This window comes from Gossypium raimondii, chromosome 5 (genome assembly GCF_025698545.1).
Source record: "Gossypium raimondii isolate GPD5lz chromosome 5, ASM2569854v1, whole genome shotgun sequence".
NCBI classification, from domain to species: domain Eukaryota; kingdom Viridiplantae; phylum Streptophyta; class Magnoliopsida; order Malvales; family Malvaceae; genus Gossypium; species Gossypium raimondii.
The window spans coordinates 55,648,260-55,675,913 of NC_068569.1; the positions used below are offsets into that span (position 1 = coordinate 55,648,260).

The 27,654-nt window shown below is 34.9% G+C and overlaps 1 protein-coding gene and 1 long non-coding RNA gene across 2 annotated transcripts; one reads left to right on the forward strand and one right to left on the reverse strand.

The window, feature by feature from the left end:
- Window positions 1-2,958: 2,958 nt before the first annotated feature.
- Window positions 2,959-3,937, reverse strand: LOC105768471 (uncharacterized). Its single transcript, XR_001125850.2, has 2 exons — window positions 3,689-3,937; window positions 2,959-3,339 (listed from the first exon to the last, which is right to left on the reverse strand). It is a non-coding gene; the product is annotated as an uncharacterized LOC105768471 (long non-coding RNA).
- Window positions 3,938-23,590: 19,653 nt separating this feature from the next.
- LOC105768473 (disease resistance protein SUMM2) lies at window positions 23,591-27,141 on the forward strand. Its single transcript, XM_052630579.1, has 2 exons — window positions 23,591-24,945; window positions 25,045-27,141. The coding sequence occupies exons 1-2, from the start codon at window positions 23,760-23,762 to the stop codon at window positions 26,502-26,504; spliced, it is 2,646 nt and encodes an 881-aa protein (XP_052486539.1). The 5' UTR covers window positions 23,591-23,759; the 3' UTR covers window positions 26,505-27,141.
- The last annotated feature ends 513 nt before the right edge of the window (window positions 27,142-27,654 follow it).

Sequence of the window (27,654 nt, forward strand, 5' to 3'; positions counted from 1 at the left end):
AGGTAAAATTGCACTTTGGCCTCCTTAAAAATGATAAAAATTAGATTTAATCTTTTAAAAATATATAAAAATATAAGCTATTAAAAATTAAAATTTAATTTCGGGCCCCCTTAAAAAATATTTTTGGCTTCATCCCTGGACGTGGGTGGGTCTGAGTGCGCATTATCCTTCTATTTAAGGGTTGGGGGTGACTATGGGTAGTTTTAAACATTGTATAAAAAAAACAAATATAATAAGAACTTATAATGAAATTATGTTAAATTTTTTTATTAATCTTTTTTTAGTAAATGGTGAATAAAATTAAGTCATTAATTTAGTGATAAAAAAATTTCAGTTGCTTTAAAGGTTTTTTTATTATCAAAAGTGGTCCTTAAATTATTAGTTTCGTCTCATTTAATTTATAAAGTGTACGACATTTAATAAGAATGCACAATGCATTACATTCTTATTGATTGACATCATCTTTAGGGACAAATTGGGATAAAATTGATAGTTAAAGGTTCACTTTTGACTAAAAAATTTTAGGATCAATTTGAGAATTAAGGTATAGTTTAAGAGCCAATTTATAAATAAAACCAAAAATAAATGGTATATACAATTAAACAATGTTGTCATTATTTTAAAAAAGAAAAACAAGTTAATAAAAATAAGGAAATTATAGGTAGTGAATGGGAATATAATGACTCATTTGACCCTCTAAAGTTATAGAAAAATTATTATGCGCTTGATTTCGGAAATCCGCATAGTAAAAATTGACATCCTTGAGATTCTCACCCTAGGGGAACTTGTGGACTAGAAGAATACAGTCATTGAAAGACCAGGGACTACTAGAGATCATCTTCTTCAGATCCACAGCATGATAAAACTGGATCAAATATAACCCATTCCCATCGATCGACTTATCCAAAAATTTCCCGACAAGACAAAGCTCATAATCAATATTAATCGGGGTGAGATCCTCAGGACCCAAAACCAACGACGCTTCCTCCTCTTCTAAAGTGAGATTCGCAATTGCCTGTTCTAACGCATTAGCTAATGCCCTTTCTCAAATATCTACTGCTGCTTTTAATGTCGTGCTAGTGCTTCAAAGTGAATTGACCACTCGAACTAGAAATACTTGGCTACAAGGTCTAGAGTAGATTTAAAATATCGTGCTCTTTTGCAACCTTGACAAATACCAACTGCTGTGTGGATTGATATCTCGTTAGATTTTATTGAAGGTGTTCCTAAATCTAATGGGAAGAGTGTTGTATTGGTGGTGGTCGACAGGCTTAGTAAGTAGAGTTATTTCATTGCTCTTGAACACCCTTTTACGACAACAAGTGTAGCCCAAGCCTTAACAGTGTTTACAAACTACATGGGATTCCTCAAAGTATAGTTTCTGACCAACACAATATTTTTGTCAGCACATTTTGGAAAGAGCTTTTCCGAGGTAGTCAATAGGAGTGTTGAGACATATCTTGGTTGCGTATCAGGGGAGCGACTAAGGGATTGGTGAAAATGGCTTCCACTTGCCAAGTGGTGGTACAACACATCATTTCACACTCCTACGAAGACAACTCATGAAATTATTTACGAACAACCCGCACCTGCACACATGCTTTATTTGCCATGCGAGACAGAACCTTAAAGGCTAGGGAGGCCGCAATTCAATTTGCACTGCTCGGTAGTATGATCGCGGGGGTTTGTATATGTCAAACTCCATCCATATCGACAAAAATCCTTGGTAAACAAGTAGTATATGAAGTTAGCACCCCAAGTATTTCAGGCCATACCAGATTGTTGAGCACCCTGTTTTCCACGTATCTCAACTAAAAAACATGTACTAACTCTATAACATCTACCACAACTTGATGCGGATGGTACTACTGCAAAGGAACCGATATTGTTATGCTCGATAGGCACATGGTCAAATGGAAAAACAGAGCAGTGACTGAAGTGTTGGTTCAATTGAGCAATTGTTTTCCTGAAGATGCAACTTGGGTTAAGTCGAAATTTCCATTTTAAATCTAAGGAAGTCGAGGAATCTTTTGGAAAATCCAATTCAATGGATGGAAAAAGCGGATCAAGGGGACTTTTCCAGTGAACTTTTGTTTAGATTTGTCGCTAATGAATTGTGGCCGACAAGCAGCGTCTGGTGAAGAGAAAATGACAAAAAGGAAAAAAGAAACAGAAAAGCGAAGGAAAATGGAAATGGAAGGAAAAGAAAGAAAAACATTAAAAAAAGGTTAATTTATCCAAATAGTTATTTTTGTTTACCTTCAAATTACATTTTAATTATGTATATTCGAAATGTTACGTTTTAGTCACCTACATTAACATATTATAACATTTTAGTCACTGAATCGTTAATTGCCGTTAATGGTATAACGGACGTGACAAATTAAATCATCATTTCAAAAAAAAAAAAAGGTTAAATTATATAATTGGCTTACATATTTTTTTGTATGAGCAATTTAATCTTTTTTTTATGTTTTTTAACTTTGTTTTTTTTCTTTATTTTCTATTCTATTTTGCTTCTCTCTCTATTTTCCTCCCTTCTTCATTTCTTTATAATAGTTTTTTTATGTTTTCTATTTGTTAAATTTTTTTTATGTTTATGAAAAAAGAAAGGTGAAAGCTGAAACAAAAATAAAACTTGTTTCGCATATTCTCACCACACCGTTATAAACCCTCATCGTCCATCATCGTTTTTATGAACCAATTTGGATATCTCAATGGCCTAGCCTACAAGCTCGCCTCACTTGAAGACCTCATTAGTTGTGGCTTATAGCAGTCCACCCTCAACAAAGTTTCCCAGGCCCGTTACCTTAACTTCCTAACCAACCCTTGCGACCACCTTATTTATCTTACCTACAACATTCTCGCCCTTTCAAAATTATGTTGTTTCATGGATTCTTCAAACGAGCTCTACACTCTCAATGACTAAAACGACCACCATACGAAACTTATCCATAGTTTAGTGATTAATTGTGTAGTTTATACTAATAATAATAAGAAGAAGAAGAAGAAGAATATGCCAAATACATGAAAGTCGCACTACAAATGAGCTAAAAGTTTAGTCACCTAACTATTAGTATTTTTTTGTCACTTAACTCTGAAAAGTTACAAAATGGTCACCTAACTATTCTATAATACCCAATTGTTGCCCGAGCCGAAATTATGTATAACCAAACCCAATAAACTTGGGTCAATTCTAACCCAGTTACAAGGCCCAATTGGCCAAAGGTAACAGAAACCTTAGCAGCAGTTTTTTTCCCTTTCCTCAGCGCCGCAGCAATCGCCCCCACGTTCAGCAGCTTTCGCACACGACGCACGCCTCTTCCACGACCTCAACACCTGCAAAAAAAAAAACGGATTGAAACAGCAAACAAATAGTGTATGGCAACGATAGTAAAGGGGGGGGGGGGGAACAAAAAAAAGTTGTAAGGTTTTAGGGGGGGATAAGAAATCCGATTGATTTTTTTGGTAAGGGGGGTTACAAATATTTGTATCAAAAAAGATTATTTTAAAAAAAAAGACAAAAAAGCAGAGATCCAAACACTATTGAAAGAAAGAATTAAGAGAACATTGTTTTTTTGAAGGTGATCTTCTTCTCTTTTTATTATTTTCTATGTTACTTCTTTGTTTTTTTTCGTTTTTCTGGGTATGCGAAACAGAGGTAAAGAGGAAGGGTAGAGGCACTTACCGATGGCGGCATGTCGTTGATGCTCTCGCTGCGCTTGGTTTGAATCGGAGTTGGAAAAAAGAGGGGAGAATGCCAATGTGAGGAGCAAAGGGGGAAAATGGAGCAGCTTTTCTTTCCTTCTTCTTACAGCCTGCATGTTTTATCCCAGTGGGATATTTGTGCTTTTGATCCTCTTGATTTGTTTTATTGCTTTAATTTGTTTCTAAAGTTTTCCGAATTTGCCCCATTGGTTTCCAATTTTATTATTTTAACCCCTTTTAAATGCAACGTTTTAGGAGGTTTGAGTAAATTGCTTTTTCTGTCCTCCTCCTGTTGCGCGCGTTTTAATTTAATCCTTTTCTCGTTTTCTATTTTTTGAATTCAACCTTTAAATTCTGTTTATTTCCAAATTAATCCTTCATTTGTCATTTAAAGTTTTTTTTTATTAATACTGTTAGATTGTTATTATTACTGTCTTATTGTTAGTATTATTTATTATTATATTAAATATTAATATTATTATACCTATATATTTATACGCATATGTATGTAAATATATATATGTACATATTTTAAATGGTTTTAAAATATATATACGTGTCTTATATATTTTATTATTACTTTATTTTTTATTATTTTTATATGCATACGTACATATACATATATTTTATGAATTTCATATCGTTTTTCATTTTTCCTTTTTTAATTCTGTATATATATTTCTTTTATAATGTACATATTTATACACTATTCAAAATTATTATAAAATATTGTTCGCATGTTTTTATATATATTTTTTCGTATTTTCGTAATTTACTAATATATTATATTTATACATTTTTATGTTTATTATTTTTAAAATGTATGTGCATATTTTATATATCTTATTATTGATTCATTTTCATGATTTTTGTATACATGTGTATATATATGCATTAACATCTTATCATACTTTTAAAGAAAATATATTTTGGTTTCGTTAGTATTAAAATCCTCATATTTTATAAATTTTCAAAATATTTGGCATTCATGGTTCTCGAGAAAGATCGTGTTCTAACTTACTGGATTGTGATAATTTTTCGATGAATTTAGAAAACCAAGTATTTATTTTGCAATAAATTCATAATTTTCAAATAAAAAGCTTATTCTCGGGAATCCAAAAATGTCGGGTCCTAACTTACTGGTCGTGACATTTTATTATCTCGAAATAAGAATTTCTAAAACAAAAGGTTATTTTGAAGATTTTAAAATATTGTGCCCTAACTCACTGGGTGTGATGTTTTATTTCTTTGAAATAAGAATGTTTTATTATTTTGATTCATTCACAAGTTCAAAGTTTTCTTTTAAAATCTTTTCAAATTTTCGACACTAAGACATTAAATAATCAATTTGGTACCGATTTTGGGCGTTACGAGGGTGCTAACCCTTCCTCGTGCGTAACTGACTCCCGAACCTGTTTTCTCAAAATTCGTAGACTGAAAATTTTTAAGGCGAGCCGATCACACCTCAATCAAGGATCGGTGGCGACTCCAATTTTTGTTTTTTTTAAGTCGATAACATATTTTTGCTTTCAAAAAAATGGTTTCGACATATTCAATTTTGTCTTTTTGGTCATCAATGGACTAACATGACAGCTTTTAAATTTGATATTACAGCAAATTTAACCATTAACATTTATATATGTTTCAATTTAGTCTTGATTTTGAAAAATCTAACCCTTAACATTTACACATTGTATTCCATCAAATAGTTTGATACATCTGAACTAGCAACGTTAGTTTATGCTAACGTGGCATTGATAACCAATTCTGTGATGACATGCAACAACCTCTCAAAATGTCATGTGTCAAACATGAATAAAAAATCTTTAAAAATAAAAAAAAATTGATAAAAAAATATTACACAAAGTAATGATATTAACATGGAGGTATCAAATTATGTGACCGAATATAATTCAAGTAACAAGTATGTTTGAAATTTAAACACCAACTAAATACAAATTTAAAGTTTTAGGCACAACCTATATAAAAGATTTTGTAATAATTTAAAGTTCTGAGGTAGGAAGCCTTGCTTGGTGAGCAGCTCAAGATCAATGTTGATGCAGCCTAGATTTCTAAGGAGCATGTTGCTGACTTCGGTGCGGTGGTGTGAGATTCTGATGGCATGGTTTGAGTTGGTTGCGCACAACGTCTCGATAGAGCTTTTGATGCTCATTCAGCTGAGGCCTCATTGTTGGAGCTCTTAGGATGGTTAGGGAAGCATGGATTCCACCACATTAATGTCGAGTCCATCTGCTTTTCCTTTCCTTATAAACTTCGTAGTTAATGTTTTGTTTTGCCTTTGTACGGTTATTAAAAACACAAAAACTTGGACTCCTTCCACTTATTGTCCACATTACTGTCGAGTTTAAACAATTACCCGTCTTTTTGAATTTTGTGGACCAAAATTATTGTTTTAATAAAATCAAATCGTTTATTCACTTATTACCCATCTTTCTAAATTTCCTAATATTCGAGTCCATCCACTTATTGTCCACATTACTATTGAGTTTAAACAATTACCCGTCTTTCTGAATTTCGTGGACCAAAATCGTTATTTTAATAAAATTAAATTGTTTATTAAAAATAATCACTTTTCGAGGTGACCCATTCACACCTCATCAAAAAAGATTGGTGGCGACTCCTATGTTCGTTTTCATTTTCAAATCCAAATCGATCCCGTTTCACAAAAAAATAGTTTCAACAATCTTGATAGAGCTTTTGATGCTCATTCAGCTGAAGCCTTATTGTTGGAGGTCTTAGGATGGCTAGGGAAGCATGGATTCCACCACATTACTATCGAGTCCATCTGCTTTTCCTTTCCTAATAAACTTCGTAGTTTATGTTTTGTTTTGCCTTTGTACTGTTATTGCCTATAGGTTTTGTTTAAACACTAGTCCTTAATAAAAATTTTAGGGTCTAAAACATGTAATTTTCTTGAGAATCAATAACAATACATAAATTTTAATAATAAAAGAATCTATATAAAAAAATATAGAAACAAAAATCCATTAATGAATAAATTTTTAAATCTGTTGTATGTTCACATTTATTATTTTAACAAATTTTACATGGACTTTGATTTAATATACAATGTCACACATAAATTTTGATTTTGTGTAATTTTATACATAAAATTTTGATTTGATCCAATTTTCGTAAATTACTACCAACAATATCTATATTCTATTTTTATTTTTCTAGAATTTTTATATAGATTTTCTATTTTATGTAAATTTGATTTGTTTTATAATTTTATATAGAACCAAGTTCAAATTGACAATAAAATATAAAAGTTGAGAACTAAAGTTGTTATTATACCAGCTAAAAAGGTGTCACTTAATAACTGAGTGACAAAAAATAATTTCGAAAAATTTAATGACCAAATTGTAACCTTTTTAGTTAAATGATCAAAATAAAATTTTATCCATGATTTAATATTATGGTGTAGTTTGTAACATCCCAAACCCGACCTAGACATTATGGCCGTACCTAGAGTGATTACATAAAATGGTTTTAGCTTTCCAGAAACGTTGAAAAACAACACAAATTCTGTTACTAAGAAAACTTCAATTCAGTAGAAATTATTCTTAGTTAGCTTTTCAGCTGAATCCATGTTTAATTACGTTTTCTAAAAATCAATTACTTTGCAACAGAAATTCTTAAACCATTATATTATGGAAAACCAAGTTTGTTTTCTTAAAAACGATTGTTTGCAGGAAAATAGACATTTTTTATAAATCGTTTTATCAGTATCACGCGAAAATTGAAAATAAAATCCAAATTCAAAAATAGTCCCAATGTACAGAAAGTCCAAAATTTACAAAACTATCAAACCAGAATCGTGAATAATTTAAATTTAAATAAATTGAGTTTACAAAAATATGGATATAATCGAGCTCCTGCCGCACTAACTCGCCTAAGTTTGAGGGTTACCTGAAAGTGACAAACAAACAGAAAGTAAGTTTTCATAACTCAGTTTGTAACTTAAAAGAAAACAGAATCACATATTTAATTTCCAATTTATTACATAGCAGAGCAAATACAGACGTATATTTCATACAGAGTTAGAATTATATGCAAATTTACAATTCTACCCCCATCCGCTACAAACCATCTCCAACCATCCCTACACACCATATAGGGTCTTAATTAGACCTATCTAGCTCTATACACCACTTAGTGTCGGTATGACACTTTTTAGAACATTTGCAGCTATGTTGCTAGTATAATGGGCGAGAAATCGCATATCATAGTATATCCCACCCCAGAATCAGATATAATTAGACAGAAATCATACATAACATTTTTGATGCAATTCATATACGTATTTAACATTACACTCAATTTGGATTATCATAGAGCAACTCAGATACACATATAGATATCAGAATTCGCAATAACAAATGACTAAATTTCATGTTTTATGGTATATTTAACCTCATACGGCCCACGAAAGGCCTACAGTCAATCAGGATGATGTGTATGTCCCTAGGGTAAAATTATGAATTTTGGATACACACGGCATGGCACACGGTCCACACACACCCATGTGGTCCACATAGTCCAAAATAGCCTAGATCGTGTGTCAGATACGACCCAGCATACGGTCTATCACACGGTCGTGTGTTGCACACGGTCATGTGGCATCGATAGTGCCCAATTTTGACTTTCTCCATTCACTATTTTTCGAGTTTCTCGTTACACACCTGATTCGTTAATGATGCGAGAACAACCACGCGATATCCACCTAAAAACAACAATTAGCACTCGCCAATTCAGTAACGATTCATAAAATCTAACTACAAAATCAACCACAATCGACTTGCCCACCCTAACAAAAAGAACGTCCACACATTTATCGTTAAACAAGTAGCCACTACACGAGTCCTACGTCACTGGAGGTACACCAACCACTCCTTGGACCTCTTCTAAACATAGCGCATCAATTAGATACTCAACCAAAACAAGAGAAATATACAGATTCCATGCCATGCTAACAAGATTTTAAAATCCCCAAACGCCCAACGAACATTTCCACATGAAATAAAAATAGAAGTCGATAAAACCTTACCATTAAGGATTGAAATCAACCACACGAGACACCCATGATCTGAAAGTATCAACCAACTTAAACAAGAAGAATAGGGAAGCCAACAAACAAGAATTGAAAGGAAAATAAATATTGATTAAAGGAAGGGGTAAAGAAAAGAGAAAGAAGGGAGGAAAAAAAAGGTGAAACAATGGGAAGCAAACGTGGAACACTAAAAATAATAACGAAAAGAATAAGGATAACCCCAAAATCCTTTATAAAATCTTACCCACCAATATGCTAACTTATTTAATTTTAAAGAGATTAAATATCAATCCAACACACTAACTTGAGCAACTAATCCGAATCTAATAAAAATAATTTAATTTACTTACCTCAAACCCGAGACCTCAAAAACACTACTCCAACATTTAACCATTAAAATAAGTACTAAATTATATAACAACATTTAACAAATCATGTAAACAAATTTTGGGGCTTTACATAGTTTACCCTTTTAATAATAATAGGGGGAGAGTTAAATCCCCACCACTAAAAATGAGAATGAAACATTATTAATTTTTCTTTTCTTAATTCAAATGCATCTATCTCAATGTTGTAACGCCCTGAATAATTTAAGTCCGCTTTTGTAATGTACAGCCCAAATTTTGCCCAGGCCCAACAAACAAAGACCAAAATCTAACTAAACCCAAACCCAACAAGCCCAAGAAACTAAAAATTTTCAGCAGTCCACACGCACGCCAGGCTATTTTGGACTCTACCAGGCTCCCTCACGTACGCCACCGCCACCGTCGCCAATCGTTGGCCCTCCACACGTGTCAGACACCTGCAGAGAGCAATAAACACGCAAGCACAACAAGACAACAAAAGATTACAACAGAAAAAAAACAAGAAAATAGAAACAAAAAGTTGTAAAATGGCTATAAAAAGCCACAATGAACAATAGTAGGCTCTTCTCGCAATTTTATACACTTTAGAAATAAAAAGCAAGCTAAGGTGATCTTTTTATTCCAGATCTGTTGTTTTATTTATTTTATTTTATTGTTTTAAACAAAAATAAAATAACATAAAAGAGAAAGGGAATATTTGCAGTCGCCCACAAGTCCCATAGCCGGAGTCCTTTGCGGCCGCCGGAATCGTGCCAAGGGAGGGCGCTGGGGGTTTCTTTTTCCTCCGGTCATAGGGCCAAAAAAAAAGAAAGGTCACCGTCACCAAACGGCCTTTTAAATCGGGCTGAAAATTTGATCTCCGCTGCGCTCCGATCACCACCTACGGTGGAGGCACGGCGGCGCGAGCAACGCCCCTATCGGCCGGATGGAGGGGTTGAGAGAGAACCAAACTGTTCTCTTTTTTTTTTTCTGGAAAAATGAAACTGAAAGTGTATTTTTTTCTTTTTTTTACTACTTATATATAGAGTGTAAACGACGCCATTTTGTGCCTTAATATCGGTGGCCAAAACGAAGCCGTTTTGATGCTTGACCCGCGATCCGACCCAGTAACGCTAGGATCCGTGTGTTTTGTTGGGAGGGGCTAATTGCATGTTCAGCCCCTCCGCTTTTGCAACATAGTGCAATCAGATTCTTTCTTATTTTTGATTCGGGCCATAAGATTTACTGCTTGTTTCATTTTAGTCCTTTGAAACGCATCATAGGAGGTCAATGGGATATCTTTTCGATTAATCCCCGCTTTACTTTGCGCATTTGAAATTGGTCCCTTTATTTATTTATTTTTATTTTAATCTATCCTGCTAATTTAATTTAAGCTACAATTAAACCCTTTTTATCTTAATTCTTTATTTATTTATTTAGTTTTTTTTGTTTACTTATTTATATCTTTATTTTAAACTTTATTATACATGTACATATACATATTTTTATAATATACATACGCACATATGTTTTATGTTTTATATATTTTTACATACATATGTTTTTATGTTCTATAATTTTAAAATATATATACATGCATTCTTATAATATATATGTGTTTTACATTTTATAACTCCTATATATATATATACATACGTAGTTTCTTTTTATACATATACTTTATAATCTTAAATATATGTATACCTATATACCTTTTATAATACATAGATGTACACATATTTTACAATTTATATATACATATATATTTCACAATTTTAAAATATACATATACATCTCTTTACATTTTGAGTTTATTCATTTTCTTTATTGTTATTATTATTTATGTATTTATTTATATGTTCAGATTATTTTAAAAGACCATTTTAATTCTATTCGTTTATTTACTTGCAATTATATGATTGATTTGTCTCTTATATTTATTTATTTCATTTTTTGATTGTTCATATTATTCATACTTACGTTATCGAATTCATTATCATTGTTACGAGCATCAACATCGTGTTTTATTTCTACTATTTTGTGCCCAATTAATTTTATTCAATGCATAAATTATGATTTTTGAATAAGCAAAATTTCGTGTTTAGATTCGAGAAGGTCGTACCTTAACTTACTGGGTTTCGATTTTCACAATAAATCTAAATACACGAATCTTTTCAAACTTGAGTTTTAAATGATCTCGGGAAATTAAGAAAAGATTGTGTCCTAACTTACTGGGCATGATCCTTTTTTTTAAAACCCCGATGTACAAAGCCCAAATTTGCCCCAACCCAACAAACTAAATTAAACCCAAAAAAACTGCAAGCCCAAACCCAATACATCAATTACCCTAGCCCACGTTCAAAAAAAAAAAAAAGAAGAACAAGTAGCAGCAACCCTAGGTGCGCCGCACCTAGGGTCTTCAGCCACCAACCCGTCGCACCTAGCCTCTGCTAAAATCATCCACTTGCCCTGGTCGCCGGCGCCGCATGTCACGTCTCTGCCCACCTGCTCCACCGCCTTCAAGTGGCCTACAAGAAATGACAATAAGTAATATAAAAACATTGTAAAAAAAAGGCTATAAAAAGCCATGCAAATACCAGAAAAAGGGGGGGTTATTTTCTTTTCCTTTTCTCTTTGTAACGTTTTTCAGAAATAAGAAACACAAAAATCAAAGGTTTCTGGCTCTTTTTGTTTTCGTTTTTACATATTTTAACCCTTTTTTATTTTTTTCTTTTTATTTTTTTTGTTCATTTATTTATATACGTATAATATATATAACAAAAAAAGAAAAATTACCTCTTTGAAGTTTCCGGCCACCGCGCACGGTCATTCTTTTTGAATAATTATTTTTGATTATTTCATTCTTTTGGATTTTCTTCCACATCATTCATTCATTCATAATCATATTGTATAAATAATTATTCATAAATTTATACATTCTTTTGTATATTCTTTGGTACTTATTATGAGTCCTCAGATATCAATGACATGAATGAAACTTCTGCAAACTCAGATTTTCCACTTGAGCGAGGCATGCGTTTAGATGGATCTCATGACTTTGGAAATAACATAGATCAAACTTGTTGAGAATGGTAGAACAAGAGGATAAACAGATCCTACTCTCAAGGAATCATTAGAAATTCTGAGCTTGGTGAAGACTAGAATTGACCTGACCACAGAGACGAAGCAAGACCTTGTTGAGTTACCTCTAGAGTTCAAAGATGTCTTTGTACGATCATACCAGGGTATGCCTCGATTCTTATAATGAAACCTGCACAATAGCATGATGTCAGAAATTTGTAGTGTGAATGATGCAATTCTTTGCCGAGGCAATGCCTCTCTCGTTGAGTCAGCATAGTTTTGCCCATTTGAAGTTGAGTTTCTATCCCTTCAAGAGGATGTTGGATTTTATCCTGATTAAACAGGAAGATCCAAAGTTTTATGTCGTAGTTGCGTCTCAAAAGGGCTCTATGAAAGAAATCTGGTACCAAAGAAGGTTTTTCACATACAAGATGAAAGTGGAAGATCTTATGTGGAAGACTTTAGAATAACATTGATTTTGATCGAAAAGCATGACCAGGATTTGCCTGATCCCATGAGTTCAGATTCAAAAAAAAAAACAAAAAAACAAAAAAAAAATCGAAAAAAATCAAAGTCAAAAATAGGAGAAAAAGAAATAAGAAAAAAGAAAAAGAAAAAGAAAAATGAGAGGTCAAGGCAAAAACTCGCAAAAGGCGCTTTGACCAAAGGTGGATTTGAGTTGAAAACTCGAAAAGGGCGACTCAAATTTTGAGCAAAAGGGGGCATGGTAAGCATCATCATCGAAAGCTTCTAATGGGCATTGCTCCACTGTTGAGATCATTAAATGAATAGAGGCTGCTTCATGCGTCAATGTCATCACATGCCGATTTTAGAGAAGATGGTATTGGAAAATGTATTGAACTTGAACAATAGCACGATAGCTGAGGTCTGAAATTAATTCAGGAGCAGACACCACGTTTCGTCACCGAATTGCCTAGAGGTGAATAAGGACTGGCATGAGAAATTACCATTTGCCCTCATTGCTTGTCGAACATCTGTACTGGGGCAACACATCTCTTTTTGGTTTACAAGATTGAGGCAGTTTTACTTATTGAAATCCCTTCATTGCTTGTTAGAGGGATCCAATCGCGATGTGATCAGTTAACCCTAGGAAAAGGGTTAAAAGCTATTCATCAAGGGTCGGATGTACCAAAAATAAATGATATGAGCCCGTAATAAACAGGCTCGTCTCAGAGAATTCCACGAGAGGGCTGGATGTTGAAAAAGATTCTTCCTTAACGAAAGGATTCTAAAGGGAAATGAATGCCAAGCCGGGGATGTCCCTGTGTTGTAAAGAAGACCTTTTTCAGAGGAGCACTGATCCTGAGTGAGATTGCTAATCCTATAAACTCAGATCCAGTCAAGAAACACTTCATTTAAAGAAGAAGAAATGACCAAGGTGAAAATCTGCAAAAGGCATTTTGAGGCAAAAAAAAAAACTCTGCTAGGGCAATGCCGTTCTCTTGGGCCTATCGCGATTTTGCCTATTGAAGACGAGATTTTTTCTGAGTTTTTGGACCCAATCCCGATCGATGAGAAATGTTCAAAGTTATCCATCATGGTCAAATGCGCCAAAAGCAAATGATGCGAGCTCAAAAAAAAATGGGAGAAGAAGAAGTTCGCCCTAGAGAACTCCATGAGAGGACCTGGTATCGAAGAAGATCCTTTCCACGTGAAAAGAACTTCATGCCAAGATGGGAAGAACCTTATGTGGAAGGCCTTATCTGGAAAAGCGTCAATCTTGATCGGAAAAGATAATGAGGACATGCCTAATCCAATGAATTGAGATAAAAAAACAAAAAAAAAGGAAAAAGGAGGGGCCAGGGTGAAAACCCGCAAAGGGCACCTTGAGACCAAAGGGGATTTGAGTTGAAAACCCGAAAAGGGCGGCTCAAATTTTTGATCATAATGGGACATTAAGTGATTAGAGCGACTCAAATTTTGGATCAAATTGGGGCATAAGGCGATCATGAGCAGCTCAAATTTTGATCAGATCGGTGCATATGGTGATCTTGCTATACATGAATCAATAGGAAAGGGTAGGCGACATCTTGGGGCATCGACAAAGTCTTGTTGATCTCCTAAACACATATCTTCAGAAATTTTGTACAGAGAAATTCAAGCTGCGATATCTGGGGCACCCAACCTTCATATTATTTATATTAAATTTGTTGTTCTCGGAATACTTCATTCTTTTCCAAGATACACATTCCCAATCAATTGCATTATTATATTTTTATTTTGATAATTTATTCCTTTCGAGCTATGCTCATAACCAACTTTATTCTTATCCATTGTTATGACCCTTTTTGCAAGCATGTTGCATTGGAATAATGATTAATGGACTAATAAAACTTTCACAAAGGAAGTTTTGCATATTAATCTAGAAGTTTCTAAATAATATAGAAACCTGAAACAGGACTATTGTTTAGAACACACCAAGTTTAAAGGGTGAGATATCTAAGAAGGAAGAGTCTAAATAAAGACTATCCTTTCAGATTTTGTTGAATATTGATTGAACAAAATCACAAGATGTGAAGGCTTCAATAAACAAACAAACAATGATCATCGAGTGATGAGAAAAGGTTTTCTCGGAGAACAATTTTGCAATTGTGCATAAACATTTGGTATGACACCCTGGGAATGGTGTAGGAAACCAAAGAGTTTCACATTCTGTATAATTGAATTATGATAACAGAGGATCAAGAAAAGGCCAAGTCTTTCTATCCTTGGGTTACAGCGGGAGAAAGATGTTTCAAATTTTGCATCCAGTGGATTGAACTTGGAGGTTTACAGTGGGGGCAATCTGATTAAGTGTTTCTTTGGATATGCCAACCAAGTAAGAAGGCGTTGTAACACTTCAGTGATAAAACAATGGGCAATAATAACTCAAACATTAAAAATGGATCATTCTCATGACATTCTGCATTCATGCAAACATCATTCATACACATCTAGTTAGGAAATTTTGATTCATTTCGATCATGACATCCTAAACACTAGGCATAAATAGGTCCATCAAATGGATTATACAGGTCATGTTCCCTAGAGAACAGATTAATGAAGATGGCAGATCTTGCCTTCCTGTACTGACAGCGAAGCAGATCGAAGAAACCATAGTTTGCAGCAATTCAAAATATTGAAGCCACAACGGCGAATCTTACTTTCCAAGCGATGCAGCGGAACAGATTGAAGCTACGACGGTGAATCTCACTTCCCCGACATTGCGGTTGAATAGATTGAAGCTACAACAGCGAATCTTACTTTCCAGGCGGTGCAGCGAAACAGATTGAAGCTACAACGGTGAATCTCGTTTTCCCCGACATTACAATTAAAAGATTGAAGCTACAACGGCGAATCTTATTTCCCAGGCGATGTAGCAGAACAGATTGAAGTCACAACGGTGAATCTCGCTTCCCCGACATTGCAATTTAAAAGATTGAAGCCACAACGGCGAATCTTACTTCCCAGGTGATGCGGCGGAACAGATTGAAGCCACAACGGCGAATCTTATTTCCCAGGTGATGCAGCGGAACAGATTGAAGTTACAACGGCGAATCTCGCTTCCCCGACATTGCAATTTAAAAGATTGAAGCCACAACGGCGAATCTTACTTCCCAGGTGATGCGGCAGAATAGATTGAAGCTACGACGGCGAATCTCACTTCCCCGACATTGCAATTTAAAAGATTGAAGCTACAATGACGAATCTTACTTTCCAGGCGGTGCAGTGGAACAGATTGAAGCTACAACGGCGAATATTGTTTCCTCGACATTACAATTAAAAAGATTGAAGCTACAACGGCGAATCTTACTTTCCAGGCGGTGTAGCGGAACAGATTGAAGCTAGAACGGTGAATCTTGCTTCCCTGACATTGCGGTTAAATAGATTGAAGCTACAACAGCGAATCTTACTTCCCTGGCGGTGTAATGAAATAGATTGAAGCTACGACGGTGAATCTAATTTCTCCGACATCGCAGTTAAACAGATTGGAGATGGCAGACCTTATCTCTCTAAAGTTGCAGTAGAGCAGATCGCATCCAGTCTTATCACCCTAAGCAGTAGGGGAGTAGGTTGAAGATTGCAGATTCTGTCACCCTAAGCAGTAGTGGAGCAGATCGAAGATGGTGAATCTTATCTTCCCAATACAGTGGAGAAGCAGATTTAAGCCATTAGTCCTATCACCCTAAGCGGTAGAAGGGGAGTAGGTTGAAAATTGCAGATTCTGTCACCCTAAGTAGTAGTGGAGCAGATCGAAGATGGTGAATCTTATCTTCCCAAGACAGTGGAGAAGCGGATTTAAGCCATTAGTCCTATCACCCTAAGCAGTAGGGGAGTAGGTTAAAAATTGCAGATTCTGTCACCCTAAGTAGTAGTGGAGCAGATCGAAGATGGTGAATCTTATCTTCCCAAGACAATGGAGAAGCGAATTTAAGCCATTAGTCCTATCTCCATAAGCAGTAGTGGAGTAGATCAAAGATTGTAGATTCTTTATCCCTAAGCAGTAGTGGAGCAGATCAAAGACGGTGAATCTTATCTTCCCAAGGTAGTAGGGAAGTAAAGTTAAACCACGAATCTCATCCCCCTGAAGTTGCTGCGAAGAAGATTGAAGCTACGAGTTAGAGCTTTTTAAAGTGCAGTAGAGTAGAGCGAAGCAACAAGCCGCAGTAGATTGAAACAAAGCTACTTGAAGAGAAGCGTCAAGAGAAGTCAAGACTCGGCAAGACCGGGAAAATTTGGTCTTTTTTAGTCTTTGCTCTATTCTCGTTACACGACAACGAGCAAAGAGGGGCAGCTGTACAAAGCCTAAATTTGCCTCAACCCAACAAACTAAATTAAACCCAAAAAACTGCAAGCCCAAACCCAATACATCAATTACCCTAGCCCATGTTCAAAAAAAAAAAAAGAACAAGTAGCAGCAACCCTAGGTGCGTGGCACCTAGGGTCTTCAGCCACCAACCTGCCGCACCTAGCCTCTGCTAAAATCATCCACTTGCCTCGGTCGTTTGGCGGCAAGATGTCACGCCTCTCGCCCACCGCCCACCGCCTTCAAGTGGCCTACAAGAAATGACAATAAGTAATATAAAAACATTGTAAAAAAAGGCTATAAAAAGCCATGCAAATACCAGAAAAGGGGGGGTTTATTTTCTTTTCCTTTTCTCTTTGTAACATTTTTCAGAAATAAGAAACACAAAAATTAAAGGTTTCTGGCTCTTTTTGTTTTCGTTTTTACATATTTTAACCCTTTTTATTTTTTTATTTTAATTTTTTTGTTCATTTATTTATATACGTATAATACATATAACAAAAAAAGAAAAAAAAAAGAAAAATTACCTCTTTGAAGTTTTCGCCATCACAAGACGGTGTGGCAAGCAAGCATGGCAAGACGGCCAGCTCCTCTCGCCGGATTCTGGGCTAAGAGAGAGAGTAGAGAGGTTTTTTTTTTATTTTTTTTTGTTTTAAAGAATGGAGAAATGAAGATTTTTGAATAAAATTTAGCTTTTATAGCACACATAAAACGACGTAGTTTCACTTGGGGGTCTTAGTGCCAAAACGGCGCCGTTTTGCTCGACCCGTCGGCCGACCCGACCCGCTACAGGGGATCCGCGTGTTTTTTTAGGGAAGGGCTAATTTCACTTTCAGCCCTTCTGCTTTTTAATGATTTTGCAATCAAGTTTCTTTTAGTTTTTAATTTGGCCCTGGAATTTCTTTAAGATTTCAGTCCGATCCACCTTGAAGCTATGCGTTTTGGAGGGACGGGATTATTCCCCTTTTGGTCCCTCCTTGTTATTCGCGCATTCAATGTGGTCCTTCCCTTTTATTTTATTCGTGATTTGACCCCAAATGTTTTTTTAAACTCAATTTAGTCCTTTTTTGTTATTTTGGTTACCTTATTATTAAAATTAATTAGTTTTATTATTATTGCTAACAATGTTATATTCCTATTTATATTCATTTATGTAAAGTTCAAATATATTTATCTTAGTATAATATTATTATTATTATTTTAATTACTTATATATATACACGCATATATGTATTTAGACTTTAGATTATTTTATTATTCTATTAGTAATGTTATTATTATCCTTATTTCTTTTATGTTCTCTTTCATTTTATTTTATTATTATTTATTTATTTATTTTTTCTTTTTTTCTTTCTTTTCTAAAAGTTTGTTATATATATTACATACACTCACACATTTTTATAATTCATAACTTAAATATATTTATGAATATATCTAAACACTTTATCTATTATTATTCATTTTGTTATGGTTGTTCTATTTATTTATTCATATGTTCATTATTATTTTAGGAAACGCTTTAGTTTTTTTTTATTTTATTTATTATTTCATATACTTGATTCTTTTATTTTATGTATTCTACTTCTTGTGATTATTGCTTATATTATTTGTGCTTGTATTATCATCATCATTTTGTTATACAAGTTAATATTGTGTTTATTCCTACCATTTTATGTTGAGTTAATTTTATTTAATATGGTTTTAAAATAAACAAAATTTCGTGTTTAGATTTGAGAAAGTCGTACCCTAACTTACTGGGTTTCGACTTTCACAATAAATCCAAAGACACGAATCTTTTCAAATCAAGTTTTTAAACGATCTCAGGAATTAAGAAAAGATCGTGTCCTAACTTACTGGGTATGATCCTTTTTTTAAACCCGAGAGATAATTAAATGTCTTTTTAAATAAGTAAATTTTTGGCATGTATTCTCATATCGGGAATTCAATACGTTGTATCCTAACGCATTGGATGTGACACGTTGTTTTCTCGAGACGAGAATTTTTCGAAATAAATGCAATATTCAATGTTTAATATTTTGAGAAATTGTGCCCTAACGTATTGAGTTGCGATTTCTTCATTTGATTTAAACAATTGAATATTCTTTTAAACTTTATTACACGAATTTTTTAAACTCAAGTTTTAAACGATATCGGGAATTAAAAAAGGATCGTGTCCTAACTTATTGGTCGTGATCCCTTTTTAAATCCAAGATAATTAAATATCTTTTAAATAAGCACTTTTCATTCGCGTATCGGGAATTCGAGACATTGTGTCCTAACTTACTGGATATGAGTCTCTTTCTCGAATAACGCGAAATATCCCCCTCTTCTTGAAAATTTTCAACGTTTTAATACAAGGATCGTATTTTTAAAATTCTTCAAAGTTTTCAATCTTCGACATTAAGACATTAACTAATCAACTAGGTACCAATTTTGGGCGTTACGAGGGTGCTAATCCTTCCTCATACGTAACCGACTCCCGAACCCGTTTTCTGAATTTCGTAGACCAAACTCGTTGTTTTAATAAAATTAAATTGTTTATTAAAAACAATCGCTTTTAAAGGTGACCCGATCACACCTCATCAAAAAAGATTGGTGGCGACTCCCACATTCGATTTCGTTTTTCAAAACCCAAGTCCACCCCGTTTTATCCAAAAAATGGTGTCAACACCCGATATAGCTAAATATCTTTTCAATAAGTAAATTTTTCGGCATGTATTCTCGTATCGGGAATTCGATACGTTGTGCCCTAACACATTGGATATGGCATATTATTTTCTCGATATGAGAATTTTTTCTAAAAATGATAAAGGTAATATTTTGCATTTGGAAATTCGAGAAAGCGTGCCCTAACGTGCTGGGTTTCGATTTCTCGTTTGACCAAATAGTGAAATATCCTCTTAAAACTTCAAAGTATGGGTTTTTGAAACCATAAGGTGATCTTGGTTTCGATGGTCTAAAGTATCGTGTCCTAACGTGCTGGATGTGATATTCCTTCAGAACAAGATAATCTTAAATTTCAATCCATGTTATTCGAGTTTTTTTGTGTGTTTTTTTAGGATCGTATTTTTAAAACCCTTCAAAGTTTTCAATATTCGACACTAAGACACTAATTAATCAACTAGGTACCAATTTTTGGGCGTTACGAGGGTGCTAATCCTTACTCGTATGTAATCGACTCCCGAACCTATTTTTCTGAATTTCGCAGACCCAAAGCGTTGTTTTAATAAATCTAAACCGTTTATTAAAAACAACCATTTTTCGAGGTGACCCGATCACACCTCATCAAAAAAAGGATTGGTGGCGACTCTCGTTTTTGTTTTTGTTTTCAAAATCCAAGTCAACCCCGTTTTGTCAAAAAAAAGGTGTCAACATGTAAAATTTGATATAAATGAGTATTTACTTGAATGGTTAAATATTCTAGGTGTGTGTATGAGATATTGAGTTCAAGTCTCTCTTTTTGCAAATGTTGTTAGCACATTTTGGAAGGAGCTTTTCCGAGGTAGTCAATAGAAGTGTTTAGACATATCTTGGTTGCGTGTCAGGGGAGCGACCAAGGGATTGGTGAAAATGGCTTCCACTTACCGAGTGGTGGTACAACAAATCATTTCACACTGCTACGAAGACAACTCCTCATGAAATTATCTACCAACAACCTGCACCTATACACATGCCTTATTTGCCATGCCAGACAGAACCTTAAAGACTAGGGAGGCCGCAATTCAATTGCTTAAATTTCATTTGGATCGATGCAACAATAATAACTAAAATAGCACTGCTCGGTAGTATGACGTGGGGGGTTTTGTATATGCCAAACTCCAGCCATATCGACTAAAATCCTTGGTAAACAAGTAGTATATGAAGTTAGCACCCCAAGTATTTCAGGACCTACCAGATTGTTGAGCACCTAGGAGCTGTTGCTTATAAAGTTCACCCTGTTTTCCACGTATCTCAACTAAAAAACATGTACCGACTCTATAACATCTACCACAACTTGATGCGGATGGTACTACTGCAAAGGAACCGATTGTTATGCTCGATAGGCACATGGTCAAATGGAAAAACAGAGCAGCGACTGAAGTGTTGGTTCAATTGAGCAATAGTTTTCCTGAAGATCCAACTTGAGTTAAGTCGAAATTTCCATTTTAAATCTAAGGAAGTCGAGGAATCTTTTGGAAAATCCAATTCAATGGATGGAAAAAGCGGAACAAGGGGACTTTTCCAGTGAACTTTTTCGCTAATGAATTGTGGCCGACAAGCAGCATCTGGTGAAGAGAAAATGACAAAAAAGAAAAAAGAAAAAAGAAACAGAAAGGCTAAGGAAAATGGAAATGGAAGGAAAAGAAAGAAAAACACTAGAAAGAAGGGTAATTTATCCGAGTAGTTACTTTTGTTTACCTTCGGATTACATTTTAATTACGTATGTTTAAAATGTTACGTTTTAGTCACTTACGTTAACATATTGTAACATTTTAGTCACTAAACCGTTAATTGTTGTTAACGTTATAACCAATGTGGCAAGTTAAATCATCATTTCAAATAAAAATTTTAAGTTAAATTATACAATTGGCTTCCATATTTTTTTTGAGTAATTTAATCTTTTTGTTTTATGTTCTTCTAACTTTCTTTCTTTTTTTTCCCTTTATTTTATATTCTATTTTGCCTCTCTCTCTCTCTTTCTCCCTTCTTCATTTCTTTAACGTAGTTTTTTTTTTTATATTTTCTATTTGTTAAAATTTTTTTATGTTATGAAAAAAGAAAAGCGAAAGTTGAAACCAAAATAAAACTTGTTTCGCATATTCTCACCCCCCACAATTACAAACCCTCATCGCCTATCATTGTTTTAACTAACCAATTTGGATGTCTCAATGACCTTGTTTACAAGCTCGTCTCACTCGAAAACCTTGTTAGTTGTGACTTATAGCAGTTCATCCTCAACAAAATTTCCCAAGCCTGTTACCTTAACTTCCTAACCAACCCTTACGACCACCTTATCTATCTTCAAATAAGCTCTGCACTCTCAATGACTACAATGACCGCCATACAAAACTTATCCATAGTTTAGTGATTAATGATATAGTTTATAATAATAATAATAATAATAATAATATGCCAAATACATGAAAGTCACACTACAAATGAGCTAAAAGTTTAGTCACCTAACTATTAGTTTTTTTTTTGTCATTTAACTCTGAAAAGTTACAAAATAGTCACCCAATTATTTAATTTTGTTTTTTTGGTCAACAGTGGATTAATGTGGCAGCTTTTAAAATTGATATTATAGCAAATTTAACCATTAACATTTATATATTGTGCCAATTTAGTCTTGATTCTGAAAAATCTAACCCTCAACATTTACACATTGTATTCCGTCACATAATTTGGTACATCCACAGTAACAACGTTAGTTTATGCTAACGTGGCATTGATAACCAATTTGGTGATGACATGCAACAACCTCTCAAAATGTCATGTGTGAAATATGAATAAAAAATCTTTAAAAAAAAAATAAAATATTACACAAAGTAACGATATAAACATGGAGTAATAAATTATGTGACCGAATATAAATTCAAGTAACAAGTATGTTCGAAAATTTAAATACGTTTTAGGTACAACCTATATAAAAGATTCTGTAATAATATAAACCTACTTAAGCTTTTTGTAAAGGAGTCCCCACTAAAAAGTTGCTGCTTTCATTTCCCTGACCCTAGGCTTGGTTGTATTTTCTCAGGAGCTTCTATGGTCTTTATTTATTTATAGCAAGACCTTCTAGGCTTGGTTGGACGTTTTTAATGAATACCACTGTATATTCCGGAAAAGAAAAAACAAGTTGATGAATTGTTTTTATATATTTTAATTATTTTCATTGCATGTTGATTAGAGAACCATCAACTACTCCCAACTTATCGTTGAGAAATGGATTTCGTGAGCCCAATCTTTGACATCGTCCCTCCTTTGTGGGGTTTCGGTGCCAAGCATGTGGCGCATGTGAAACACCTCGGCAAACGGCTAGAAGAGTTGAGGACTGCAATGGATGACCTCAGTGACCAGAGAGATGAAGTGAAGGAAAATGTAAAGATGGGTGTGTGGTGAAACCATCGCATGGGGTTCAATTTGGATTTTTTTTTATTAACCTTTACATTTGTAAAATATTATTTTTGAGTATATGTGACTTTCACATTTTTAATAATTACTCCAAATTTGATTTAACTTTAATTAAAGGAATTAATTTATTCTAATAAACTTAATTACACAACTATATTATTTAATAAATTTACTCAAAATTATTTTTTTATCATAGGACTGTTAATTGATATTGTTTTAATTGGTATAATAATAATTTTAGTTCTTAATTTTATATTTTCTCTTAATTTGACTCTGACCATATATAAAATGACAAAAACTAAAATTATTTTTTAAAATTTAGAAAATTTAAAAATGAAAAATTAAATTAAATTAAATTAAAAATGAAAATTTCCCTAACCGTAGGCTTTGTTGTATCTTCTCAGAAGCTTCTATGGTCATTTATTATTATTATTTATAGCAAGACCTTCTATGGCCGTTGATAGAACAAAGAAAAAAAAAAACTCTAGTGAAACAACTCGGCAAACGCCTGTAAGAGTTTGTGGTATGTCACTTACACCAAACTTGGTAATATCAGTTGTAGCTTAGCTTCATTTGATTATCGATGTCATCTCTTCCATTTATTTCTTGGTGATAAACTCTAGTGAATCCTTGAGAAATGGATTTCGTGAGCCCAGTCCTTAGGGTCATCCATGGTTTGTGGGGTTTCGGTGCCAAGCATGTCGCGCATGTGAAACACCTCGGCAAACGGCTAGAAGAGTTGAGAACTGCAATGGATGACCTCAGTGACCAGAGAGATGATGTGAAGGAAAGAGTAGAGATGGGTGTGAGGTCACAACAGGAGATGGTTACGAACCGAGTGGAAAAATGGTTGAGAAACGTAGAAACTATTGAGCAGCAAGTAATTGCCCTTATCCATGAAGGAAATCTTCAGGTTGAGAGGAAATGTCTTGGCTGCTGTCCCAGGAATTTGCAGACAGCCTACAAGATCGGGAAGAAAGTGTTAAAGAAGACAGCAGAAGTGAAGAAACTGTTAGAGAGTGGGGATTTTGCAGCCGTCACTGTAAGGCTGCCCCCCCTACCATCCCCTCCCACCCCCCCGCGTCGCCCTCAGATGGTGACTCTATTTCCTATGGAGAATACCGTTGGCCTAGACTCTAAGGTTGGACCCGTATGGGAAAAAATTGAGGATGGAAACGTGGGGATTATTGGTTTATACGGAATCGGTGGGGTTGGTAAAACAACCCTCTTGAAGAAAATCAACAATGAATTCTCTATCCGGGACCATGTGTTTGATAGCGTGATTTGGGTTACACAATCCGAAGCAACAAAAGTTGAGGAATTTCAAGATATCGTTCGGAGGAAATTGGAGATCTCAGATGACATATGGCAAAAGTGTTCAAACGAGAACGACAGAGCGCGTGAGATATTCAGGCTCTTAAGCGGTACAAGGTTTGTGTTGCTATTGGATGGTGTTCAGAATAGCTTCTTCAGATCCCAACTCATCAGCTTAGGCATCCCATTACCAGACAAGGGAAATGGGTCCAAAATAATATTTACTACCCGTTCGGAGGAGTTGTGCGGTTACATAGGAGCTCAAGAGAGAATTAAAGTGGAATGTCTCCCACCAGAACAAGCCCTGCGTTTATTTTCGATGACGGTAGGGGAGCACAACTTAAAATCTGATCCAGAGATTCCGAAGTTAGCTGAAATTGTTGCGGCAAGGTGCAGTGGTTTGCCACTTGCACTGCTCACTGTTGGGAGCGTCATGGCTAGTAGGAAGACTTACCATGATTGGATCTGTGCAGTTGAGATGTTGCAAAGCTACCCATCAGAATTTTCAGGTATGGGAAATTTAGTGTTTCCTCCTATCAAGTTTAGCTATGACAGCCTTACCTCTCCCATCGCTAGAAAATGTTTTCTATATTGTTCTATATTCCCAGAGAACTGCACGATAAGCGTCGATGAGCTTATTGACCTATGGATAGGAGAGGGTCTTTTAAATGGAACAAGTCCACGCGAGCAAGGAGAATTCATTATTTGCACTTTAAAGCTTTCATGTTTGTTGGAAGCTGATGAATCTATGGAATTTGTTTGGATGCATGATATGATCCGAGACATGGCACTGTGGCTAGCCCGTGACGAAGAGAAAAATAAGAACAAGGTTTTGGTAGCAAGAAGTGGGAGGCTTACCGATCAAGAGTTCAACAAATGGATAGACTCAAGTTGGGTCGCGTTGTGGGGTTGTAGTGACAGAGAGATCATCCATTACCCACCAACTTGCCCTAATCTCTCGACTCTGCTCATAAGAGATACACTGGTCAAGGCATTTCCTGGTGGCTTCTTCGAGTTCATGACTGGTTTGGCAGCTTTAGATTTATCGGGTAATCAAGGATTGGTTGAGTTGCCTCCGGAGATTGGAAGATTGAGAATGCTGCAGTACCTAAATTTGTCATTAACAAGCATAACCAAGCTACCTACGGCCCTTTCGAATTTGAGAAACCTGAGGTGTTTGTTACTGGATTATACTATGCACCTTAAAGAGATCCCACTGGAGGAGGTGATGTCTTGTCTTTCACTGTTGCAGGTGTATAGTAAAATGACTGGGGTGATGGAGTACTTTGATGAAGTGAAAGTTTCAGTTGATGATGAACTTGCTTTCTTGGAGGTGTTGGAGGGATTTCGTCACATGAATAAGATTTGTATCACCATATTTTGTCACCCCTCTGTTGAAAAGATATTCAGCTCATACTCCATACGATCATGCATTAGAAAATTAAAACTTATCGATTGCACGGGATTGACTTCACTTTGTCCTAGCTATGCATTACCAAATTTAGGGAAACTTGAGATATTTCGTTGTTGTTCACTTCAAGAAATCAGAAAGCCAGGATGGGGTGAGTTTCACAACCTACGTCAGGTTCACGTAGGTGTTTGCCCACTGTTGCGAAACCTGGATTGCCTTGCTTATGCTAGAAATCTTGAGATCCTCACAGTTCTAGACTGTCAGTCTATGAAACAAGTTATAAGTGAGGAGGATGAACAAGATACAAGTGAGATGGTAGGATGCAAAGTCTTCCCAAAGCTAAAGACGCTTTCTCTGACTTGTTTGCCAAGTCTGGAAATCATTTGCCGCTACCCCAAGTCCTTTTCTTCTCCTATAGAGATCGAAGTATCTCGGTGCCCATGTTTGAGGCAACTTCCATTTGACGAAAATAGTGTAGATTTCCTAAAGAAAATCAGAGGAGAATTAGAGTGGTGGGCAGCTTTGGATTGGGACAGTGATTTTGTTAAGGAAGCCTGTAGCTTCAAATTTAAATCCAACTCTGCAGCCTCAGGAAATGCCAAAGAAATGACCGCTTCTACTAGCAAGGGAAAAGCAGCCAGTTCTTCTAAATCATGATGGCTCTAACTTGATTATTTTGTGTGCTTGCGTGTGTTTAGTTGTTATCTATTTACTTGTCATTTTTATCCAAAACGAGACTGGTAGATTCTCGCCATTCGTAACTTTGTAGGTCTCAATTAGTAGGACTTAGGCTTTCACAAGCCTCTTGCTGGTCTCCTGGTAACTATGGAATGCTAGGACTTGGAGCTTTTTCAAGGAAAGGCAATGTTACCGCAAGATGATCTTAGCTGTGCCCCGACCCTCCAGAAAGACTTCAGAGTTCACAATTTCATTTGCGCCCCCATGTTGCCTAGGACGCCAAGAGTTCTGATGTAGGAAGCCTTGCTTGGTGCTCAGCTCAAGATCAATGTTGATGCAGCCTAGATTTCTAAGGAGCCTCTTGCAGCCTTCGGTGCGGTGGTGCGCACAACGTCTCGATGGACTGAGGCCTTATTGTTGGAGGTCTTAGGATGGGTAGGGAGCACGGATTCCACCACATTACTAATGAGTCCATGTGCTTTTCTGTTGTTAATAAACATCATAATTGATGTCTGGTTTTACCTTTGTACTGCCAACTCATTGAGGAGGCCCATAGACTTTGTGATGACTTTGTTTATGTGATTTTTGAAGATGCCTATGGTTTGGATTTTCCGAATGTCATTCACCAAATTATGTACGATAACTCTTTAGTTTTATTTATGCATGTGTGTCGTTTTTGGGGTTTTTTTTTTCCTTAAAATAAAATAAAACTATTAAGAACTATGAAAATAAAATTTGCATATATATATATATATATATATTAACTATATTGTATGTATTAATTAAAATATATTATTTTAATTTTTTACAATTTACGAATAATATTAGGGAAAAAAGAAACCAAATTTCTTTAAATTGTTAAGACTAATTAGTGATAATATCATGCAAAATTTTAAAATTGTAAAATAGTAATCATACAAATTAAAAATAGTTTAGAAATATAAAAGGATAAGATAATTAGTAATACTATGAAAATCATACTTTTGGAATGTTCAAGGACCAAATTAAATGAATTGAAACCTACATAACAAGGACTTAAATAAAAAAATCAGAATTGCATTAGGGATGAAATTGTAATAAATTTAAAAGAAAGGGACTTAACATGAAAATAACTCATGTTTTTATTTAA